The sequence below is a fragment of the Struthio camelus genome, chromosome 16 (genome assembly GCF_040807025.1).
Source record: "Struthio camelus isolate bStrCam1 chromosome 16, bStrCam1.hap1, whole genome shotgun sequence".
NCBI lineage: Eukaryota > Metazoa > Chordata > Aves > Struthioniformes > Struthionidae > Struthio > Struthio camelus.
In genome coordinates this window covers 16,751,385-16,769,728 of record NC_090957.1, presented here as the reverse complement: position 1 = coordinate 16,769,728, position 18,344 = coordinate 16,751,385, and the positions used below count along the sequence as shown (strand labels likewise).

General features: G+C 45.4%; 1 protein-coding gene and 1 long non-coding RNA gene across 4 annotated transcripts in view; one reads left to right on the top strand and one right to left on the bottom strand.

The window, feature by feature from the left end:
- Window positions 1-17,784, top strand: part of PHF12 (PHD finger protein 12) — a 33,540-nt gene extending 15,756 nt beyond the window's left edge. Inside the window, exons 4-15 of one of the 3 annotated variants that reach the window (XM_068909415.1) lie at window positions 1,395-1,782; window positions 2,373-2,493; window positions 3,665-3,797; window positions 4,494-4,658; window positions 5,343-5,504; window positions 6,726-7,542; window positions 9,608-9,730; window positions 11,091-11,234; window positions 13,338-13,436; window positions 14,039-14,121; window positions 15,788-15,926; window positions 16,613-17,784. In XM_068909415.1, coding sequence (XP_068765516.1) covers window positions 1,395-1,782; window positions 2,373-2,493; window positions 3,665-3,797; window positions 4,494-4,658; window positions 5,343-5,504; window positions 6,726-7,542; window positions 9,608-9,730; window positions 11,091-11,234; window positions 13,338-13,436; window positions 14,039-14,121; window positions 15,788-15,926; window positions 16,613-16,947 — 2,709 coding nt within the window. In that variant the 3' untranslated portion in view covers window positions 16,948-17,784. The remainder of the gene's footprint in view (window positions 1-1,394; window positions 1,783-2,372; window positions 2,494-3,664; window positions 3,798-4,493; window positions 4,659-5,342; window positions 5,505-6,725; window positions 7,543-9,607; window positions 9,731-11,090; window positions 11,235-13,337; window positions 13,437-14,038; window positions 14,122-15,787; window positions 15,927-16,612) is intronic. The other 2 variants (XM_068909418.1, XM_068909419.1) reach the window with 2 other exon arrangements.
- On the bottom strand, window positions 9,194-18,340 carry LOC138061147 (uncharacterized). The gene is made up of 2 exons (XR_011134782.1): window positions 18,115-18,340; window positions 9,194-13,132 (listed from the first exon to the last, which is right to left on the bottom strand). It is a non-coding gene; the product is annotated as an uncharacterized lncRNA (long non-coding RNA).
- Between the last annotated feature and the right edge of the window lie 4 nt (window positions 18,341-18,344).

Below are 18,344 nucleotides of genomic sequence, written 5' to 3'. Positions count from 1 at the left end.
ATTTTATAAATTCCTCTCCTCTTCATGTGTGCACGTATACCGCCAGGACTGCTCCTTGTGCTCACAGTTGATAAAGGCTTTGCTAGGAACAGGCTTAAAGAAAACTAAGGTCTCTTGATGGAACCCTTTTGGTAGTGTTAACCTTGCTACTAGAAACCATAATGCTGAAGCGCCTGATACATTTGTGTCAAGCTGTGCCTCTTAAACTGTGTTTTTCTTCCCCCCTTCTGCAAAGGAGGGAAAGCTAAGGCACAGAGGACATGGCTCCTGTGCTCAAGGAGGTGAGCTGTCTGTAGGTGAAATGGGAGTCCTGGTAATGCAGCTTTGGCATCAGGGTTGTGATTCTGGTTAATGTGCGCTTTTTTAGAAGTGTGACTTCACAGCAGTTGCACTTCAGCAGAGGGTGAAATCACAGTGAGTTATGACTTCCTGGGCTGTTGAACAGGATGGGAGGAGGTGATTGAGCAAGCTTGTGGCCTCTCTCTCTCTCTCTTTTTTCTTTTTTTCTTTCTCCTTGATGCTCTTTCTCCAGGAAGCTGTCTTGCACAACGTAAACATCTTATTGCTGTGGCTATGTAAGACTGCGTAGCAGAGGGTTTAGAAGCTGCACCAAACTATCTAGCAACTGTTCAGTTGAAGTAACACCAAAACAGATTGGAAGAAATACTCAGCCTTTTGTTGCTGAACCTACTGCCCTGTTATGTTTCCAGGGTACTGTTCAGGCATCTGCCAACAGCAAAAACGAAGGTCGCAAATTAAAAACAAAACAAAACAACTTCTCTGTATGAAAAACTGCCTGATAACACTTTCCTCCTTTACAGACCATTTCGTAGTGATGGAATATTTTGGTTCATCCATAGTGGTAACTCTGTCAGGCAATAGAGCGGTACACGGTTGCTCTTACTAGGCCATGCAGCGTCCCCTCCTGTTGCAAAATGGATCTCTCGGTGATTGCCAGGCTATTGTTTTTCTCTTGTTGCAGTTCCCCCTGCCTGCCTTGCTCGAGAGAGTCCTGTCATCAGAGATAGCCAAGCATTGTTTGTGTATTGTGCTTGTATGTGCTCAAGCTGACCTTCTCGTTTCATAATGGATTTGGACGCACTGCAAGGGTTAATAGACTACATCGACGTGGAATGATCTAGCATGGAGTTTCTCAGTGTTGGTTAGCAGAGTAAACTGAGTTGTCTGATTTACCAAGTATTTAGGACTAGATGTATGTTAGCTACAACCAAATTTGTTTTTACTAGGTCAAAGCTTTAATGACTTCATGAGGGAAGTTGTAGTAAGTGGCTCTAGCTTTTTCAGATGCTGTTTGTCTTCAACTGCATATTTGTCAAGGTTGATGTGCTTTTTTTGTGGCCTCCGTGATAAGCCTGCCTATTCATGTCGTGCAGAAGCGAGAACAGAAGAAAGAGCTGGGGCAGGTAAATGGATTGGTGGACAAATCTGGGAAAAGGACCACCTCCCCCACCAGTGACGCAGACCTGTTGGACAGGTCTAGCAGCAGCATCAGGGCTAATGCGCATGCCAGGATCTTGGAAAGGAGAGCAAGCCGGCCTGGCACTCCCACATCCAATGCCAGCACCGAGACCCCCAACTCAGAGCAGAATGATGTCGATGAGGACATAATTGACGTGGATGATGACTCTGCCATTGCAGAAATGGACTGTGGGCAGCCCCAGCTGAAGCGACCCTTTGAGCTTCTTATTGCTGCTGCCATGGAAAGGAACCCAACGCAGTTCCAGTTGCCGAATGAATTGACCTGCACCACAGCACTTCCAGGTGAGTGAAGGGTTACTTAGTCTTGGTAAAGGTCTCCACAGGTGCATCCAGCTGCCATGTTGGCTTTTTTCCCTCTTGGCTCCTTGGTAGGTCTGGTTCCAGTGACACTGGTGAAAGCGTAGGGTGCAGGAGTACCCTTGGTCTTTGTCCAACTGTCCAACAGTAGGCAACCTCTTACTTCCCCCAGGTTGTGAGCTGTGGGGGCTCTGCTACTGCCAGTGGCTCCACCTCCGTCAGGGCCTGTAACAGACAAGCACACATGCTTTCTGTTGTCAGCTTAGCCTAGATCATCAATCTGAAGAAAATTCCTCCAATTGTCCGAATACCTGATTTTTGACTTGGGGTGCAATAACCTAGTCAAGTAATGACTTAACATGTAGGATGTCACTTGAATGATTAAGTATAAAGTATGCTTGTCTTTAAAGCCATTAGCCTGTCATTTAAGGCCAGATTTAGTGGTCGATAAGGGTTCCCTAACTAGCTCTTTTTGCCTCTTCTGTTTGCCTCTGCCTCAGATGATTATGTGTATCTATCAGGAAGCAAGCCTGTGCTATGTGGGTAACCCAGGGCCCTTTTTAATTTACTTTTAGGTACTAGTAAGAGGAGGAGAAAGGAAGAAACCACAGGAAAGAATGTCAAGAAAGCACAACACGAATTAGACCACAATGGTTTGGTTCCCTTGCCGGTGAAAGTCTGCTTCACATGCAACAGGTACTTGACTCTTCAGGGAAGTTATTTGGTGTGGCTGCACCCTTCACAGGAACAAAGTTCTCACTGAATAAAGTACATGACCTGTTTCCTTTCCCATTCCCCTTCAGTACTTGCTTACAATCCTCTGAACAAATGGGAGAATAATCATCTTTGCTAAATAACAGATGTTTGACCATGGTAAGCGTAGGTGTGGCTTCTGCAGTCCTGTGCTGCTACGAAAGGTTTTAAAATGGAACATGAAGAGACTAAGCCATTTTGTCTTCAGTATTTGTCTCGTAAGAAAAATTCTAAAGTGGTGGTGGTTTAGAAAATGGAGACGCTTCTTCATGGTTCATAAAGGAAGAATGCAAGGAGGTGACCTTTAGGAAACAAATCTACTGAGAGAGATATAAGCCTGAGGCAAGCAAATAGAAGTCTTGTGCTGAACTAGTAGATCAAAAACAGTATAAAATGTTGTTGTTGTTGTAACTGCAGGGAAAAAATGTACAGATAAATCCCAACCCAAAATTCCACTGAAAATGAAAAACTTTATTTCAGGAACCCAGTCAGTCTGAGTGAATTTCTGGAAGTGGGCTGGAGATTCAAGTGGGCCTTTATGGTGGGGATGCTTTGTTAGTCATCAGTTGTCAGTTAGAGAAGAGGACTTTTCTAAAGCCTACGGAATTGGGCATAGTAGCTTTTTTGGAGTTTAAGACTTGTTATGAGAGCATCTCAGTCTTGTTGAGGTAAACTTCCTGGCTTCACACAAGGTGCTTCCGAGGAAATTTGCAATAACCTAAATCTGAGATTTCCTTTTGATCTCTGAATTTTGCTCTGGATGAAGTCACTCAGAACTAATGCACAAGGTCAACTTGAAAAGTTGCTTATGTGAATCTGACAGGTGCTTGCAGCTTTTCAGCAAAGGGATCTCTTCCTGCCAGAGGACCTCTTTTGGACTGAAAAGCCCTCGTGTGCATGGGCAAGTCCTTCTGCCTCAAGTGGGCCTTGCAGAAGGCCAGTATAGATCAAATTACAAATCTGAAGCCTAACTTTAGATGCAAGTAACATAGTTCAGGGGAATTGATGGGGAAGAATAAGCTGAAGTGGTTAACCAAGCTTGCCTGCACGTTCAGTAAATTCTCTCCATACTGAATATTGCGTATGGGAAATAAGATACGGCTATCTCTTTCAGGAGTTGCAGAGTGGCACCTCTAATTCAGTGCGATTACTGCCCACTCCTGTTCCACATGGACTGTCTGGAGCCACCTCTTACTGCCATGCCTCTGGGTAGATGGATGTGCCCAAATCACATTGAACATGTGGTGGTAAGCAGGACTGTGATTGCAGTATGGTAACTGGATGCTGGATTGGAACCTGTCAGGTCCATTAAAGGACAAAGTACAACAAACGTAAAACAGCTCCTGAGCTCTTATTGCTCCTTTAACGCTTGTAAAGCTCCTGCTGCAAGCAACGCACTCTCCAAAGGAATATCATGCTGCTATCTGCAATAAAATATAAAGATGAGGGAACTCCTTCCTGTAACTGAAGCTAACAGCTCAAACTGTGGCTCACTGACAGCTTGTCTAGTTTTCGGACAGAACTCCTTAAAACCTAGATAAGCTTCCAGAACTATAACACAAAGCAGCACAGAGCTACACATAGGGGAATAATTCTTTGCATGCTTAACCCCCAAAAAACTTTCATTCCAAGAGGGTGTTTTCATTTGTGGAAAAAGTGTCCTTAAAACTAAATACTCAGGAAACAGGGGGCTGAAACAAAGGGCTTGTGTCCAGAGAAACTGCTTCTGAGAGCACTGATGCCTCCTAGTAGGCCTCTAAATACTTTCTTATTCACCTCCAGCAATATACCTTTTACCAGAAATGGTTAGTGCTGCAGGAAACAAATAGTCTAAAGCTGAGTTGATGCTGCACTGCCAGTGCTACGAGGCATTATGAAAGTCATAGGCTGCATTAGGATGACCTACAGATCCCTAACTACTGTGGCATTATCTGATCATCCAGCTGAACCAGAAGAACTTGACCCTGAGTAATCGGTGCCGAGTATTTGACCGGTTCCAGGATACTATATCTCAGCATGTTGTCAAAGTGGATTTCTTAAACCGAATCCATAAGAAACATCCTCCAAATCGCAGAGTTCTTCAATCAGTGAAGAGAAAAGGTTTGAAGGTGAGTGTAAACAAGCAGATGTTGGTGAAATTACCCATACATGAATTTTAGTTTGGAAGAGAAGCCAACATGCCCCATAGGGATAGCTCTTGGGACAGGAGGAAGAAGATGGTGTCCGAACAAATGAATCGGCAAGAGTTCTGAAAGTCAGCAGTCCAGAGCGGTTACTCTTCACTGCCTGTAGGAATTAAGAAACTCTTTACTCTGCCAAGTATAAGGCTCAGCTATTAGAAGGCTATTAGAAGTGAGCCTTTAAATCTAGCATAGGCATAGGAAGTACAATGCAGAGCTTCCTGAAGATGATTCTAGAGTCAGAGTCAGGGCTGCTGCATGTACTGTGCTAAACTTGGAAGAATATTTTTCAGCCAGAATGCCTGCACAATACCATACAGGTATTTTGAAGTGTTTCCCTTCTTATTTGGCCTTTTTTGCGTGGCTTCTTTTGTGCTATAGTCGCCACACTGTACTGAAGTCATGCCTGACCTAAGCAAATGAAGCCTATTAATTTCAGCACCGTTGCATCAATTGAAGAATTTGGTCCCTGAAACGTCTAATGTATTTTCTGCTGGGTTCTTAGGATTTGCTGCTTTCTGACTCCAAAGTGTAGTGCTGGTAAGGCACTTTGTTAACTAGTCATTCTTGAGTACTTGTTCTCACGTGTGATCTTCTTTCTCTACAATGTAGGTTCCTGATGCTATAAAATCCCAATACCGGCTTCCACCCCCGTTACTTGCGCCTGCAGCTATTAGAGATGGCGAGCTGATCTGTAACGGGATCCCTGAGGAACCCTTGCAGAAGCACCTTTTGAACACTGAGCACTTAGCCAGCCAGTCAGAACAACAGGAGGTAAATGAAGTCAAATGCTCGGACTCTGTCTATAGTTGCTTTGGTACAAAGATCCTTTTCCGTTCCAGTCGTGACCAGAGCAGTTGTCTAGGAAACCAATCTCAAAATCATATGTCTGGAGGTGACAACGTGTCTCGTCTCTGACGCCCTTGCCCATTAAAACTTCATTTTGCCTTTCGAGGTGAAATGTAAAACTCCTTATTTGACACTTTGGGAAAGTGGTGAAATAGTCTTTAGGCTTTGAATGTGGAGCTGAGGGCTTTCTGTCTAGTTGCCATTTTTATTCCCTGGCTAAGGGGAAGTTCTTTCCACTTGGATTATGTGAGACTGCTCTCTGACATGTTTATTTGTATGCTAACATCACGTTTCTGGGCTGCTTTTTATTGCTGGTTCACTCGGGCTTTTAAATGAAGGTCAAACAAGTGTTTAAATCTCATACAAAATTTCCTGCTGGATTCCACGGTGCGAAGTCGTGTTGCTTTGCAATCAGTGGTGTAGTCTGAGAGTCCTTCTGTTAGCTGAGACAGGGTTCTTCTCTGTGGTGTGTGCACATCCACGTATGCAAGCTTCTTGGGAAGAACCAAAAACCTGGTGCGTCTGTGGAGAGTTACCTAACTCTTTCAGGAAGTAGAAAATAGAATGATTCATCTCTGCTTGGATTTACCCAAGAAGCACCCCAGAGCTTAAAACTTTACACAAATACGTTGGTGGTCTTCTACTTTGTGTAGAAGAAAGGTGTTTTCCACCCCTGCTTTGGCAGGTGTCTCCCTATAATACGAGGTAGTTCTTCTCTAGCGTGCTACAGAGCAAGCTAGTAGATTGTGTTTGGAGAGAAGCCCATGTTAGTGGAAGATGTATATGTGGCTGACTGAAGAGTTGCAACACTTAATGTGGGAAGAGAGGGAAAAGTTTGAGGGTGAGGAAGTGCATTTGTTGCATTTTCCTGCTTGTAATCTCAGCTCCCCTGTGTACTGTTCCCAGCACAGAGATAAACTGTACTTAATTTTGGTTGTGCTCGTGTTACAACATTCAGACAACGTCTTCTCCCAAGTCTAGATTAGCATCAGAACAGATACTGTACTACCACACTGTATCTGAGTGACGATCATCATAGTAAGGCAGCTGAATTTCTTTGAACTGGGTGAAGGATGGAGTAACTTCTGAGGGTTGGAGTACTGTCTGCCTGTGAAGCTAACAATGCACTTTTTTCCCTCCTCCCAGTGGCTCTGTAGTGTTGTTGCGCTCCAGTGCAGCATATTGAAACATTTATCTGCTAAGCAGATGACTTCGCTTTGGGACTCTGAACAAACAGAGAAGGCTGATATTAAGCCTGTTATTGTGGCAGATGGCTCACTCGCCAACCCTTACCAGGCAGCTGACAAGGCACCCACACCTTCCCTCTATTCCATGTCATCCTGCACCTCAGGGATTACCACCCAGAATTCCTTGAGTTCCTCGCAATCCCAGCAGACTTTGTCACAGGAAGATGTCAACTGCAGCTCTTGTATAGATAAATCCAAGAAGGTGTCTTCTTGCGGGACTTCTAATGGGCCGACAGCCTCTGACGTTAAAGTAAATGGTCCTCATTTCTATGGCGTTTCCTCCGAACCTTCAGCACAGTTGACTGACTCCCAGAGGCTAATTGGATCTGGTAATACAATACCCGTTTTATCTCATCGGCAAACGTGGCCTAGGCCCCTCACACCCCCAGCAACTTGTGGACTTCTGAATCACACGATTGGAACCATTGTCAAAACGGAGAACGTAGCAGGACCCGTTTCTTGTGCACAAAGGGGTTCTGTGCCGGTCGCGAGTATGCCTACTTCCATATCGAGCTCCTGTGCCAGCCTGGAGACCACCAGCACTTTGCAAAGAAAGAATGTCCAGACACAGATAGGACCGCCACTGACAGCAGACCTGCGATCTATGGGCTCCCCTCTGACTGCCACTAGGGCTCTCACCCCTCCACAAGCTACAGGAGATGGGATCTCTGCAGTTGGATCCACAAACAGATTCTGTTCACCAGCACCACCTTCAGGTAAGTGTTGAACAGCTGGTCTTGGCCCCCCCCCAGGCTGAGAAAGCTAAGTGTTACTTCTGAACCCCTAGACTCTTGCTTTCTGCCCTGATTTAACTGCGGAGTTAAACTTACTGTGGAGAGCAACAAGAAGTTTGTCGAGTCTCTTCTGTCTTTGACACTTTCGTGGGAACCATGGGATTTATTTTGCCGAGTTCATGTAGCTGACAGGGGAAATCTGCCATCCTGCTTCTCAAGACAGATCAGTTTAGTCTGGAAATTAAGAGCAGTTTTAAATCTATTGGCTGCTGTTTTGACAACTGGCCACTCCAGTGCTGCCTTAAAACTACTGATTTGTTTTAAAGTATTAGCTTGGTTGCAAGATAGTCCTTTTCACAAGAGCAGCTGTCTTGTCTCTCTGATCCCATGATCTCTTTATGAGGTGACTGTCCTGGTGATGGTTCTGTGCCCTTGTGCAGATTATTTAAGTCTTGAGCTGCACAGCCTTGACGTCTGAGAAACAATTTCTCCCAAAACCTTAGCCTGTTTAGTATCTGCTAGTCTGTTAATATAGGGTAGTTATGGACTGGATATACCATTTCTATCTTGAGCTGTCTCCAGAAACCTTGCTGTTAAAGTGCACATGCCCATTCTTCAATATAAAAGCATCGAGTCAAAGATTTTGATAAATGAGCGTGAGAGTGACTCCCCACGACTCTTAAATTTTGCTCGAATACGCTTTCACTTAAAGCATTTTCCTTCTCCCGTCCTCCAGATCAGCTCAAAACTTACTATTAAACCCTTTGTGGAGGTTCTCTGAAAAGCATGCAGCAGAGCTGTCTGTTACTTCTCTTGCAGTTCCTAATTGCTTAGTGTCAGGCTTGTGTGGAGCGGTCTGGATCTGGTGATTGCAAGCAACAGAGGCAACATCTTTATATTGTTCTTCTAGAAATTCCTTTTTGGAGTGACTTCTGAGCTTTACCTCTTGTTTGACATCTGTTCGCGGGGTAGCTGGGTGCCTTGCTCGTTGCTGAGCCAACTTGAGTTACTGTAAGGCTGCTAGCTTGACTGTGCCCTTCTTAGAAATACGAGGCTGGGAGAACTTCTGGTAGAGGAAAAAGGGACCATATTGCAAAAAAAACCTTCTTGCTTGTGATTTGAAGAGCCCTGCAAGCCCTATGTAATTCTGCAACTACTTAAGATGTTAAATCATTGCTTTAAGTGTAAAGCTTGAGTTCTACACAACGCATATTAAAACATTGTGCTGCAGTTACAACTCTTGTGAAAGACTTAGAAAGTCTGCCTAAACATTTTATCTAACACGATGCGTATGTATGTATGTACGTATATGTATTTATAGCAAATCTTAAACAATGATCTGAGAAGTGAGTGAACGTTTTGCTCCTGGGTATGCAAAAATGAATTATTTGCCACCATATTTGCCATAAGTTTCAGACTTACAGTAGTTCTAAGCAGATCAACTCAAGATAAGAACTGTATATCTAATACATATTAAAGGGATTTTTGTTTCCTGCCGTTTGTCATTCTCTTTCAGCTGTATAATCGCAGCCAAAGCAATAGGATCTTATTTTCTAACCTCTGCCTATGACTGTCACAGTCTTACCAGCCAGTGAAGTGTACCCAAGTCTTGGTAATTATACAGAAAACGAAACACAGTGAATGTACTCTTTATACACGTTCAGACTTAGGCAGGCTACTTAGAAAACATCTCTAGGTCTAGCAAGCTCTTAAGCTCCTGGGGACTTAGTGCTCATGTCATCAATCTCTGCAGTATGGCATTGCTTGCAGTCTCTCATGGCTTCTTCAAACAGGGAACAGGAGCTTGAACGTATAGGTCCAGAATTCCTCTGACAACCGAAGTTGAGAGAAAAGTGTGTGAGGCAGGCTCATCCTTCTGTGAAGGGAAGAAAGCTAATGGTCTCTAATTTGAGCCTTTTTCAAAACATGGCTACAAGCAAATTTAGTCATTCTGAGCAGCTTGTAAACTAAGTGTAATCTGAGGGCTGGGTGCATGTCTCATGAACGTCACAGTGACATGTCTTCTCTGCACCATCTTTCTCTGTAGATGGTAAGGTCAGTCCCAGTACCTTATCCATAGGAAGCGCTTTAACTCTACCCTCATCACTCACTTCAAATTCTGCAGCTATGTTGGACCTCACCAATTCCCTGAAAGCATTTTTGGATGGCGGTGAGTATTTAGTTCTTTATCGGTCTCTGCTAGCCCTATGTGTTCTGTGCGTTTGCTCGCCTAGAGCATTCAGTCTGTGCTTAAGGAAAAGTCCTGATGATAAAAAGAGGTTGCAGTCAGGTGAGGGAGGGGCTGGGCACACATTACCTTAAATATGTCACATGCTTCCCTACTTGTGTTGTCAAGGCAGCAAAGCCAATGAAGTGTTTCTGCCTGAAGCTTTTCTGGGGAATGATCAAAACCTTATTGCACGGGCTGCTTGCCAGGTGGAATTCACATGCAGAAACCTGCAGCCCTCCCATGTTATGGTGCTAGCCGCAGTCCAGAGGCGTTCCTGATGTGTATAAAGTCCAACAATTCTAGATCTTGTGGTTAGGCAGTCACCTGAGTGGTGCCGCTTTAATGGGTCAGTTAATTTTTGGAATTATTCTGCTTCTGTCGATCTTCTCCTAGACTGGCACATTTATATTTTCCTTTTGTTGCGCTTGGCAAGAAATGCCAAATTTCAGTGGACTGACTTCAGGAGGAGAAGCCTGCTAAACAGCGATCAGTAGCATAGTGAGGCTGTTGCCAGTGACTACTTCTACATCTGAAGAACAGCCTTTCTCGCATTGCCAATTTGACCCTCTTTTCTTGGGTGAACCCCACTGCTCAGCTTAGCTCAGACTACTTCTCTGCTATCAGGAAGGGCCATTGTATCTCTGCTTTCTCTGCTTGCTGTTTTTACTGTCATTCACGTGGAGACAGCTCTTGAAAAAGAGGTTAGCCAACCTGCTTGCTACCAGAAAGCAGATCTCCAAGGGCTTTACAAATAGAAATACTTAAGCTATTGGCAACCGATCTGCTTTAAAGCTTGTTAATGTTTTTGTCTTAATTACTCTGTTTTGTTTAACTGACCTTGCTATGAAAGCACGTGGCTCAAGAATGAGCCTGAGCTGCTCCAAAGGTGGTTACTCCTTTCCCCTCTAATGTAAAATTAGACTTTTTGACTAGATAACGAAGCTTCACAAGAAGTACCCAACCTGCTGCCCAAAGGGGCAATGTCTGTCTCTAGAGACCTGTAGATTCTGAACTGTAACAGCAGGTTTTCAGCTTACCAGTCCCTGTTCCCTGACCTTCATCACTTGCTGGCTGAACTGTAGGTTTCCAGCCATAGCTCATGCTCTCCCCACGCACTGCTAAAACTAAATTATATAAAGTAATAGATCACCTATGTGTAAAATTCTTGATATTGCAAAATTTGTCAGTCTGTGCTGTTGAAGCAAGTGGCAAGTTTGAAAGTGGGACAGTTAAATCCACTGCAGCTCAGATGGCACCCTTTCCATGAATAACTGACTAATTGCTTTTTGTTTATTAACAGAGATTGAGATAAATATGCTGGATGAGCAGCTGATCAAGTTTCTGGCCTTGCAGAGAATACATCAGCTCTTTCCTTCCAAAGCTCAGTCTATAGCGAGCAGTGTCAGTTCCCATCAGCAGTCTCCTATGGGAAACCACATTGAAGGTAAGAGCAGCCCTAGAATAGTTGATTTATGTTGAGCCATAGCTTTTTGGCACTACCTTGGCTCTTCATTCAAGGAGGTCTTCCCTCTTCTTTTGGTATCTGGCAGATGCCACCTTCCACGTTTCTTTCCTCTCATCCCTCCCTTCTGGATATCCATTGGCCTGAAACTTCTTCAGGTACCTCTACCTAATTTTGTACAAACTATGGCAATGAAAACACCTTCAATAAAGTGTCAGTGGACCACCTAATTTTTCTGCTGGAAATCTTTAGTGAAGTTGCTTATTATTCATCTTAGAACTAGCAAGAAAGGGGAAGGCTCAGCTGCCCTTTTTGCCCCCCTTTTAGATGGGCCAGAAACGTGTAGAATCCGGCTTTATTTCTGGAGAAGCTGCCTGTGGGACAAATATGAACAGGAGGAAATGGGGCTCAGAATATATGCTTCAGTGTGAAGTTGGCGTTGCCCACTCAGAATAACGTCACTGTGAAGCTGAAACACTAAATGCAGCTAAAATAATGGAAAACAGCTTGCGCTTGTGTTGTGAATTCTCCAGGGGCCTCAGTTCAGCATGGGTTTTGTTTATGGTCACTGGTACAGGCATCGCTAACACCTAGAGCTGCACTGGGAATGTGGCTTCATGTTCCTCTGAATACCGTCAGTAAGTTTAATCTGCTTTCAGGTGCTAACTGGATGGCCGCCTTGTGGGAGCAGTTGTCTGCTCCCTGTCTGCTAGGCGTGGGGGTAAATATCCAAGATAAGATCTTTAGAATCAGTACTGCTAGTGTCAGTAACCTTCTTCTGAAACTCTCCATGCTTGTCTGTTCACATGCTTGCTTGCTGCTGTAGCATTGCAGCATTCCCTAAATACTTTGATCTTCTGCTGAGCACTGCTGTAGGTCACAGCACCAGGCTGTGATATGAGCCGCTTTCCTGCGCTGCTCCAAGCCAGCCAACTTCTGGAAATTCTTCAGCAGTCTGCCTCCCAAAAGGCAGGTTGATGCTGTCTTAACCCATTGCACCATTTGGATGGGAATGGATGCATCCAGCTGACTGTTTAGCATTGCTGACGAAATCCTAGATCTAAAACTTCTAGTGAGCCCCACTGAGTCATCAAAACCAGACAGCTGAAAGGATTTGTGCAGGGCAGCTGTGTAGAAATGGGAACCTGCACTCTTCAGCTGTATTGAGTGCTGCATGTCCAGTAATGCTGCTTTATCTGGCCGATGTTCTTGACATCGGTGACTCTGCAAACAAACTCTCCTAATCCTCATGTTCCGTTCTTTGATTTCACACTCTTGGCATAAAGCTGTCATGCAGATGTGGCATCAGGAGAAGCCTGAACTATGGGGATGAAAGGGACTTATCTCCAAAAGACAGCTGCTCAAATCCTGACCAGGCCTACACGGTCCAGAATTTGATATCTGTTCCATGCAAGATGATTTTCTGCCCAGTTAACACAGGCATGTGAGCATGTGCAACTTGAACGCAGCTGGCGGAGAGCTGCTTCAGAGAGTCGGTCCTGGACAAGCCGTTGTTGAATGTGCTGTGAAGACTAACCTGAGAGAAAAGGAGTCTGCTCAGTAAATCATCCTCTCCTGGGAATTAGGTTAATCCCTGCAAAAGGCCTGTTCAACCTGTGCATTTTCCCTGCAGTTACCTAGAAGTTAAATTACAGCTGTTAAGTTGGCGACATTGACCAGCACCAAACTTTTTTAAGTGGCACTTTGACAGCAAGATTCAACTCTTTGTTTCCCAATAGTGGAAGAAATTAAAAAGCAGCTTGCAGTAGGAAGCTTATGTTCTCCTCAGTTTGGCTCTGTTGTTGCTCACACTCAGTTTTGAGGTTCCCCCAGTTGTATGGCTTGTGTGGATTACTGGTAATAACACTTTCCCTTGATGCCTGGCAAAAAAAAAAAAAAAAAAAAAAAAAGGAATAATCCACAAACGTTCCTAGAGGGCTGGGAACTGGAGTTAAGGCCAAAGCTGACTGCATTAGGACCTCCTTAGGACCCGTGCTTTCTGGAGAGTCTAGCGCTGGGGACGGTTTGCGTCAAGCAGCTTTGTAGCTGATAACATTGTTCAAGTGCTTTCTCTTTATCTTGCAGCGCAAAGGAAGGAAGTGCAAGCCCGGGCGGTGTTCTATCCTCTGATGGGCTTGGGGGGTGCAGTTAATATGTGCTATCGAACCCTCTACATTGGGACAGGTGAGTAGCTTTTTCCAGTCCTGATCTTTCAGGATCAGGGTGGTTCTCACTGCCCCTCCCTATGTATTTGTCAAGTGGGTGTTGAGGAAAACAGACCCATTCTGCCTGCTTGTACTGGGATTCTTCGCTACCCAGAAACGTGGAAATTCCCTGTTCCTCGAGCCTTTGATGTAGGGTTGCACCTTTGTAACCTGGTTGGTATTAAAGTTAGTAACACAGCTTTCCTGGAGATTAGTGTCTGACAGAGAGAAGAGTTAAGGTTTGCTTGCGGCTTTCATTTCTTTCTGCTCAAATTCCTCTAACGTTCTAGAAAGGCCCAGTAATTCTGAAATACTCTTCAGCCTTCCTGCTTCATGTAGCAGCTAGCCTTCCCTTCCCCCACTGAAACTTTGTTCAGTGGCTTATCGCAGCATTATTCATGCAATCCTGGGAGCATGGACAAAGGCAGTTGCTCCCCTGTTGTTCTGCTAATTGAAGTTTAATTCTGTCTCTTGCTCTCTGCTGCCTGACAGTTTCTTTTTTTGTGTTCTTTTTATCCTTTTTCTTTTTTTTTATTTTTCTTTTGAAACAAACTGAGCCTGTTTTGTATTTTCCACTGACAGGAGCTGATATGGATGTGTGCCTTACAAGCTATGGTCACTGTAACTATGTGTCCGGCAAACATGCCTGCATATTTTATGATGAGGTGAGTGCCTGCGTCTTTATTTGGCATGCAGGGCAGTAGGAGCCAGAGATGCATGCAGCAGGTTGTCTTTGTGTGGTGCTCCTTTGTGGGCTACAAAGTAAGAGCCAGGATTGTGAATGCCTTCACTCAAATGAAGGCTGTGTCAGCATTTTCTGTCAAACCCTTTTCTGAAGCGCAGAGCTCTGCCAGCATGATTTCTCTGAGCTAACTGCTTGTGGACAAAGGCTGACCACAAGTAAGCGCTGTCACTGCTGGCATCTGGGGAAAGAAGAAGACATAGAAATGGTTTGATATTCTTGATCCAGCTGCGTTGTTAACAGAAGGTGAACTTTTACATGCCGATGCAGACTCTCAGCTGGAACAAAATGGGGAATTGCTCCAAGTCTCTTGCTGTCAGGTGTGATAGTGGTGCAAATTGTTTCTGCCCATCTGCAATACTCTGTATAAATTATATAACTAAAAATCTGTTAGGTTCTAGGCATATGGGCAGAGGCCTACAGGTGCCTCCTAACTACAGTCCACAGTTAGGTTTGTTCTTGAAGTAACAGGCAGACTGGTCTACCAAAAAACGTGCCCCTGGAGATGTCTCTTAGCAGTCTTAAAGCAAGATACGGTTTTTGGTATCGTCGTTTGTCAGTTAGCTACTGAGCAGGGTCCAGATTAACCCATGGACCCTCCTGCTTTAGCCATTGCTGCTATGCACTCAGTAATGCTCACATGGGATCCGGATCTCGCATCTGAACCAAGCGTCTCCTCAGACTGGTTTGATTGTAAGGTAGGCTCTAGACACTGAACTTCTTCCATACACGGGAAAGTTTCCTATGGCTGTGCTCGCCCTCGAGAGAGGGAGAATTCCCCCTGTGTAGCTCACTCCATGGTCTCTGCTTTTGGCCGTTGGCTCTTATGGGGCCTTGCTCTCTGCAATCTAGTAGGTTGCTTAAGTAAAATGTACTCCCCTGTGCATGGCTACTTTCTGTAACTAGATTAAACTTCCGTAGTCTCTTGAGGACAAGTTCTTCAGCCCTCAGATGGTTCCTGTGAGCTAGCCTGAAATCTCCTCCATTCAATCAACATCCTCTGCAAAGCTCAGCTGAGCATTACACTGCTTATGTAATGCTGTATGTCATGGTAATGTCTCCTGGCATTCCAGGGACCGCACAAGGCCCATAAATCCAAGACTGTCTGTCTCCTGTGGTCGCTACAGTATATCGGCATCCTTTTTGCCATCTTTTCTGCTTTCCAAAGCACACCTCTTTCCTTTTAGGCACAGTTCTAAGACTAAGTGTATATTTAGTTTGGGCCGTTAAAATGGTGTGCTTGCTTTGTGAAAATCGACTTGAAGCCCTATTTCCAAAAGATCTGTTGATCCAAGCGCAGTAGGTAAAGTCCACTTCCCTTAAAAGCTACTTTGGCCCTTCTTCTGTGCCTGGGAGCAGCTCTTGCTGGAAAGCCAGTCATTTTGTGAGCGTGAGCCATGTACGCAGTTTGGTTGCTGGTCTCTGGAGCTGGAGGTGTATTTTAACTGCTCTCATTTAAACGTGAGTGTTTAATAAGTGACCAGCGGTGGTAGGGGGGAGAGGGGCTTTGTTTCAGTGCTCCAAAGGGGAATATGGGCAGATGCCTTTCTGTCTTGATGTCTTGATTCTCTCCTCTTCCCCCTTTTCAGAATACAAAGCATTATGAGCTGTTGAACTACAGTGAGCATGGGACGACTGTGGACAATGTTCTGTATTCGTGTGACTTCTCCGAGAAGATGACGCCTACTCCTCCCAGCAGTATTGTTGCCAAAGTGCAGAGTGTGATAAGTGAGTGGTGAGACGGTGCCAGCCCCATGTAGCACACATAGGAAGCTCTTAGAGGGGGACAGGAGTGGGTATATATCAACTCGTAGTCGGTGCTGCTTGTTTCGCAATGTTTGTGTACCTCTTGCAGAAGGGGGAGAGTCTCTCCACAGGCCTCAGCCAGACCGCAGGTTACACAAGACCTTCCTCTGCTGGCCTGGCTAGTGCCTCAGCCTGCAGAGCGTTCAGCTGTTAACCCTGCTCCTGCCCCTGGTGCTAAAGTTAACCAAGTTCCAGGTCCCTTCCTGACATCAGCTCTGGCAGGCAGCAGGCTTTCGAATTGGACTGAAGGGTTTTCTGTGGCTTGCTTGCGCACATGTCGTGCCCTCCCAGATGCTGAGTAAGTGATCTGGGCTGTGCTACGGGGCATCCCATGACCCACATGACTTTAGTTCTCCACCTGATCATCTTCCTCTTTTTTGGCTGCCAGAATAGGTGTGTAAATATTTGTTCTCTACCTCTCTGCGGCTGTGGGGTGACTCCTCTTTCTCTTGTATCGGCTGCTAGCTGCAGATGACTGAAATACCTCGTGGCTAGAGGATGTTATTCTTGGGCCACTTCAACAGTAGCCCGTCGATTAAAACAAGCTGCCACCCTCTGGTCTGACTCTGGCCTGCCTGAATCTGACGTGTTTGTTTTTTCTTTTCCAGAACGACACAGAAGCAGAAAACAAGAAGAGGAGCCGCATGAAGAAGCAGCTGTGATGAATTCCCAGGCACAAGGGCAGCATCGGAAACCCTGCAACTGCAAAGCCAGCAGCTCTAGCTTAATAGGGGGCAGCGGGGCTGGCTGGGAGGGGACAGCCCTGCTCCACCATGGCAGTTATATCAAATTGGGCTGCCTGCAGTTTGTTTTCAGCATTACTGAATTTGCGACCAAACAGCCCAAGGGGGACACTGCCTTAGTACAAGACATGGACTTGGAGGAGAAGCTTTCTCTGAAACCCCACCAGGTGCCCGTGCTGCGGTCCAACTCTGTTCCCTAGGAGTTTTAGGAAGAGAGCTTTGGAGTAAGGAAACGCCCTCAGACTCTTGCAATGCAAAAATGTACAAACCAAGGTGGGATTTTCTATGTCGGCCCAGAGACTGTTCACACGCCGTTTGCATGAAATGAAGAACGTTTAACTTTTTTTAATTTTCTTTTTTGCTCAAGTTTTAGGGGCATTTGCACATATATTTGTACTATACATTTCATTTTAAAAGGAAAACTGCAGTGAGAGCAGGACGCGTCAGAGCAAGGGGTGACCGCTGTCTGACTCGAGGACTCTCTCTGACAGATAGTTCCCATGCAGTTGTAAAATAATCAGAAACTTGTTCTATTTTGTGCCAGTGACAATAGTTTTATATTAAAAGAGAAATACAGTTTTCATACAGCAAATCTATACAATATCATTGTTTTATTTAATGTAAAGAAACGCTCTTCTTCCCACAGTTATTTTTTCCCATCCCTCCCTGCTATGGTTGCACTACAAGTAGCTACTGTGTATTATGGGCAGTGAGAAATGAGTTCTTTTCCTGGTGTCCATCCTATTTTTATTTCAAATAAGGAAAAGTGTTGGATTCTGTGTAAATACATCAGTGATGGCATTTTCAATGTTTTAAAGCTGTGTACAGTGCTACATGTGGTATGACGTTCCTCAAATTGTCTATTGTAGCAGATCGTTTGTCGTAACCTGTCTGTCTCTTTTGTTTATATGCCACCTCCCCGCAGCAGAACAGCTAGTTCCACTGTACATAGTAATTGTAACGTTTTAGACTTTACAGAAACTTTCCTGTATTCTGTATATAAAAAAAAGGAAAAAAAAATACTTCACATTCTGTTTTCTGCTTGTCTGTCTTAACTCTGTGACCACAACCACGGATCTGCTGGAGAGCATCTGACCGCAAAGGAGGATCCCGGCAGCTGTGGGAAGGGGCTTTTAGGCTCAGGCTGTGCCTGGAGGCAGCCTGAGGATGTGGCAGGGGGCTAGAGCTGCAGGGAGGGAGCGGGAACGAAGCTTCCTGGTGTGCAAGGGGGTGAGGGCAGGGCATCGCCCCTTGGGGTGCCCCCCTCTGTTGTTTTTTTTTGGGGGGGGGGGATGGCTCAGGGCTCCTAGCTAGCAGGAGACTGCACCTCTCCCCTTGACCCGTGGCTCTCACCGCCGCATATTTACCGTTTGCTGCGCTGTGGTCCGACCTGGAAACACTAACCCCTTTCGCAGGCAGGCGGAAGGCTTTGCGAGCTCTCCCCCCGGCATGACGTCTGCCTTAATAAACTCGCCAGCTCCTCTTGCGAAACGCAGCAGCCCGGCCCCTGGCGCCCTCGGCGCTCCCCCTTCTGCCTTGGCGGCACCGGGGCGGGCGGCGCTGCCGGGGGGGGGGAGCCGCTGAGGCCGCAGCGGGC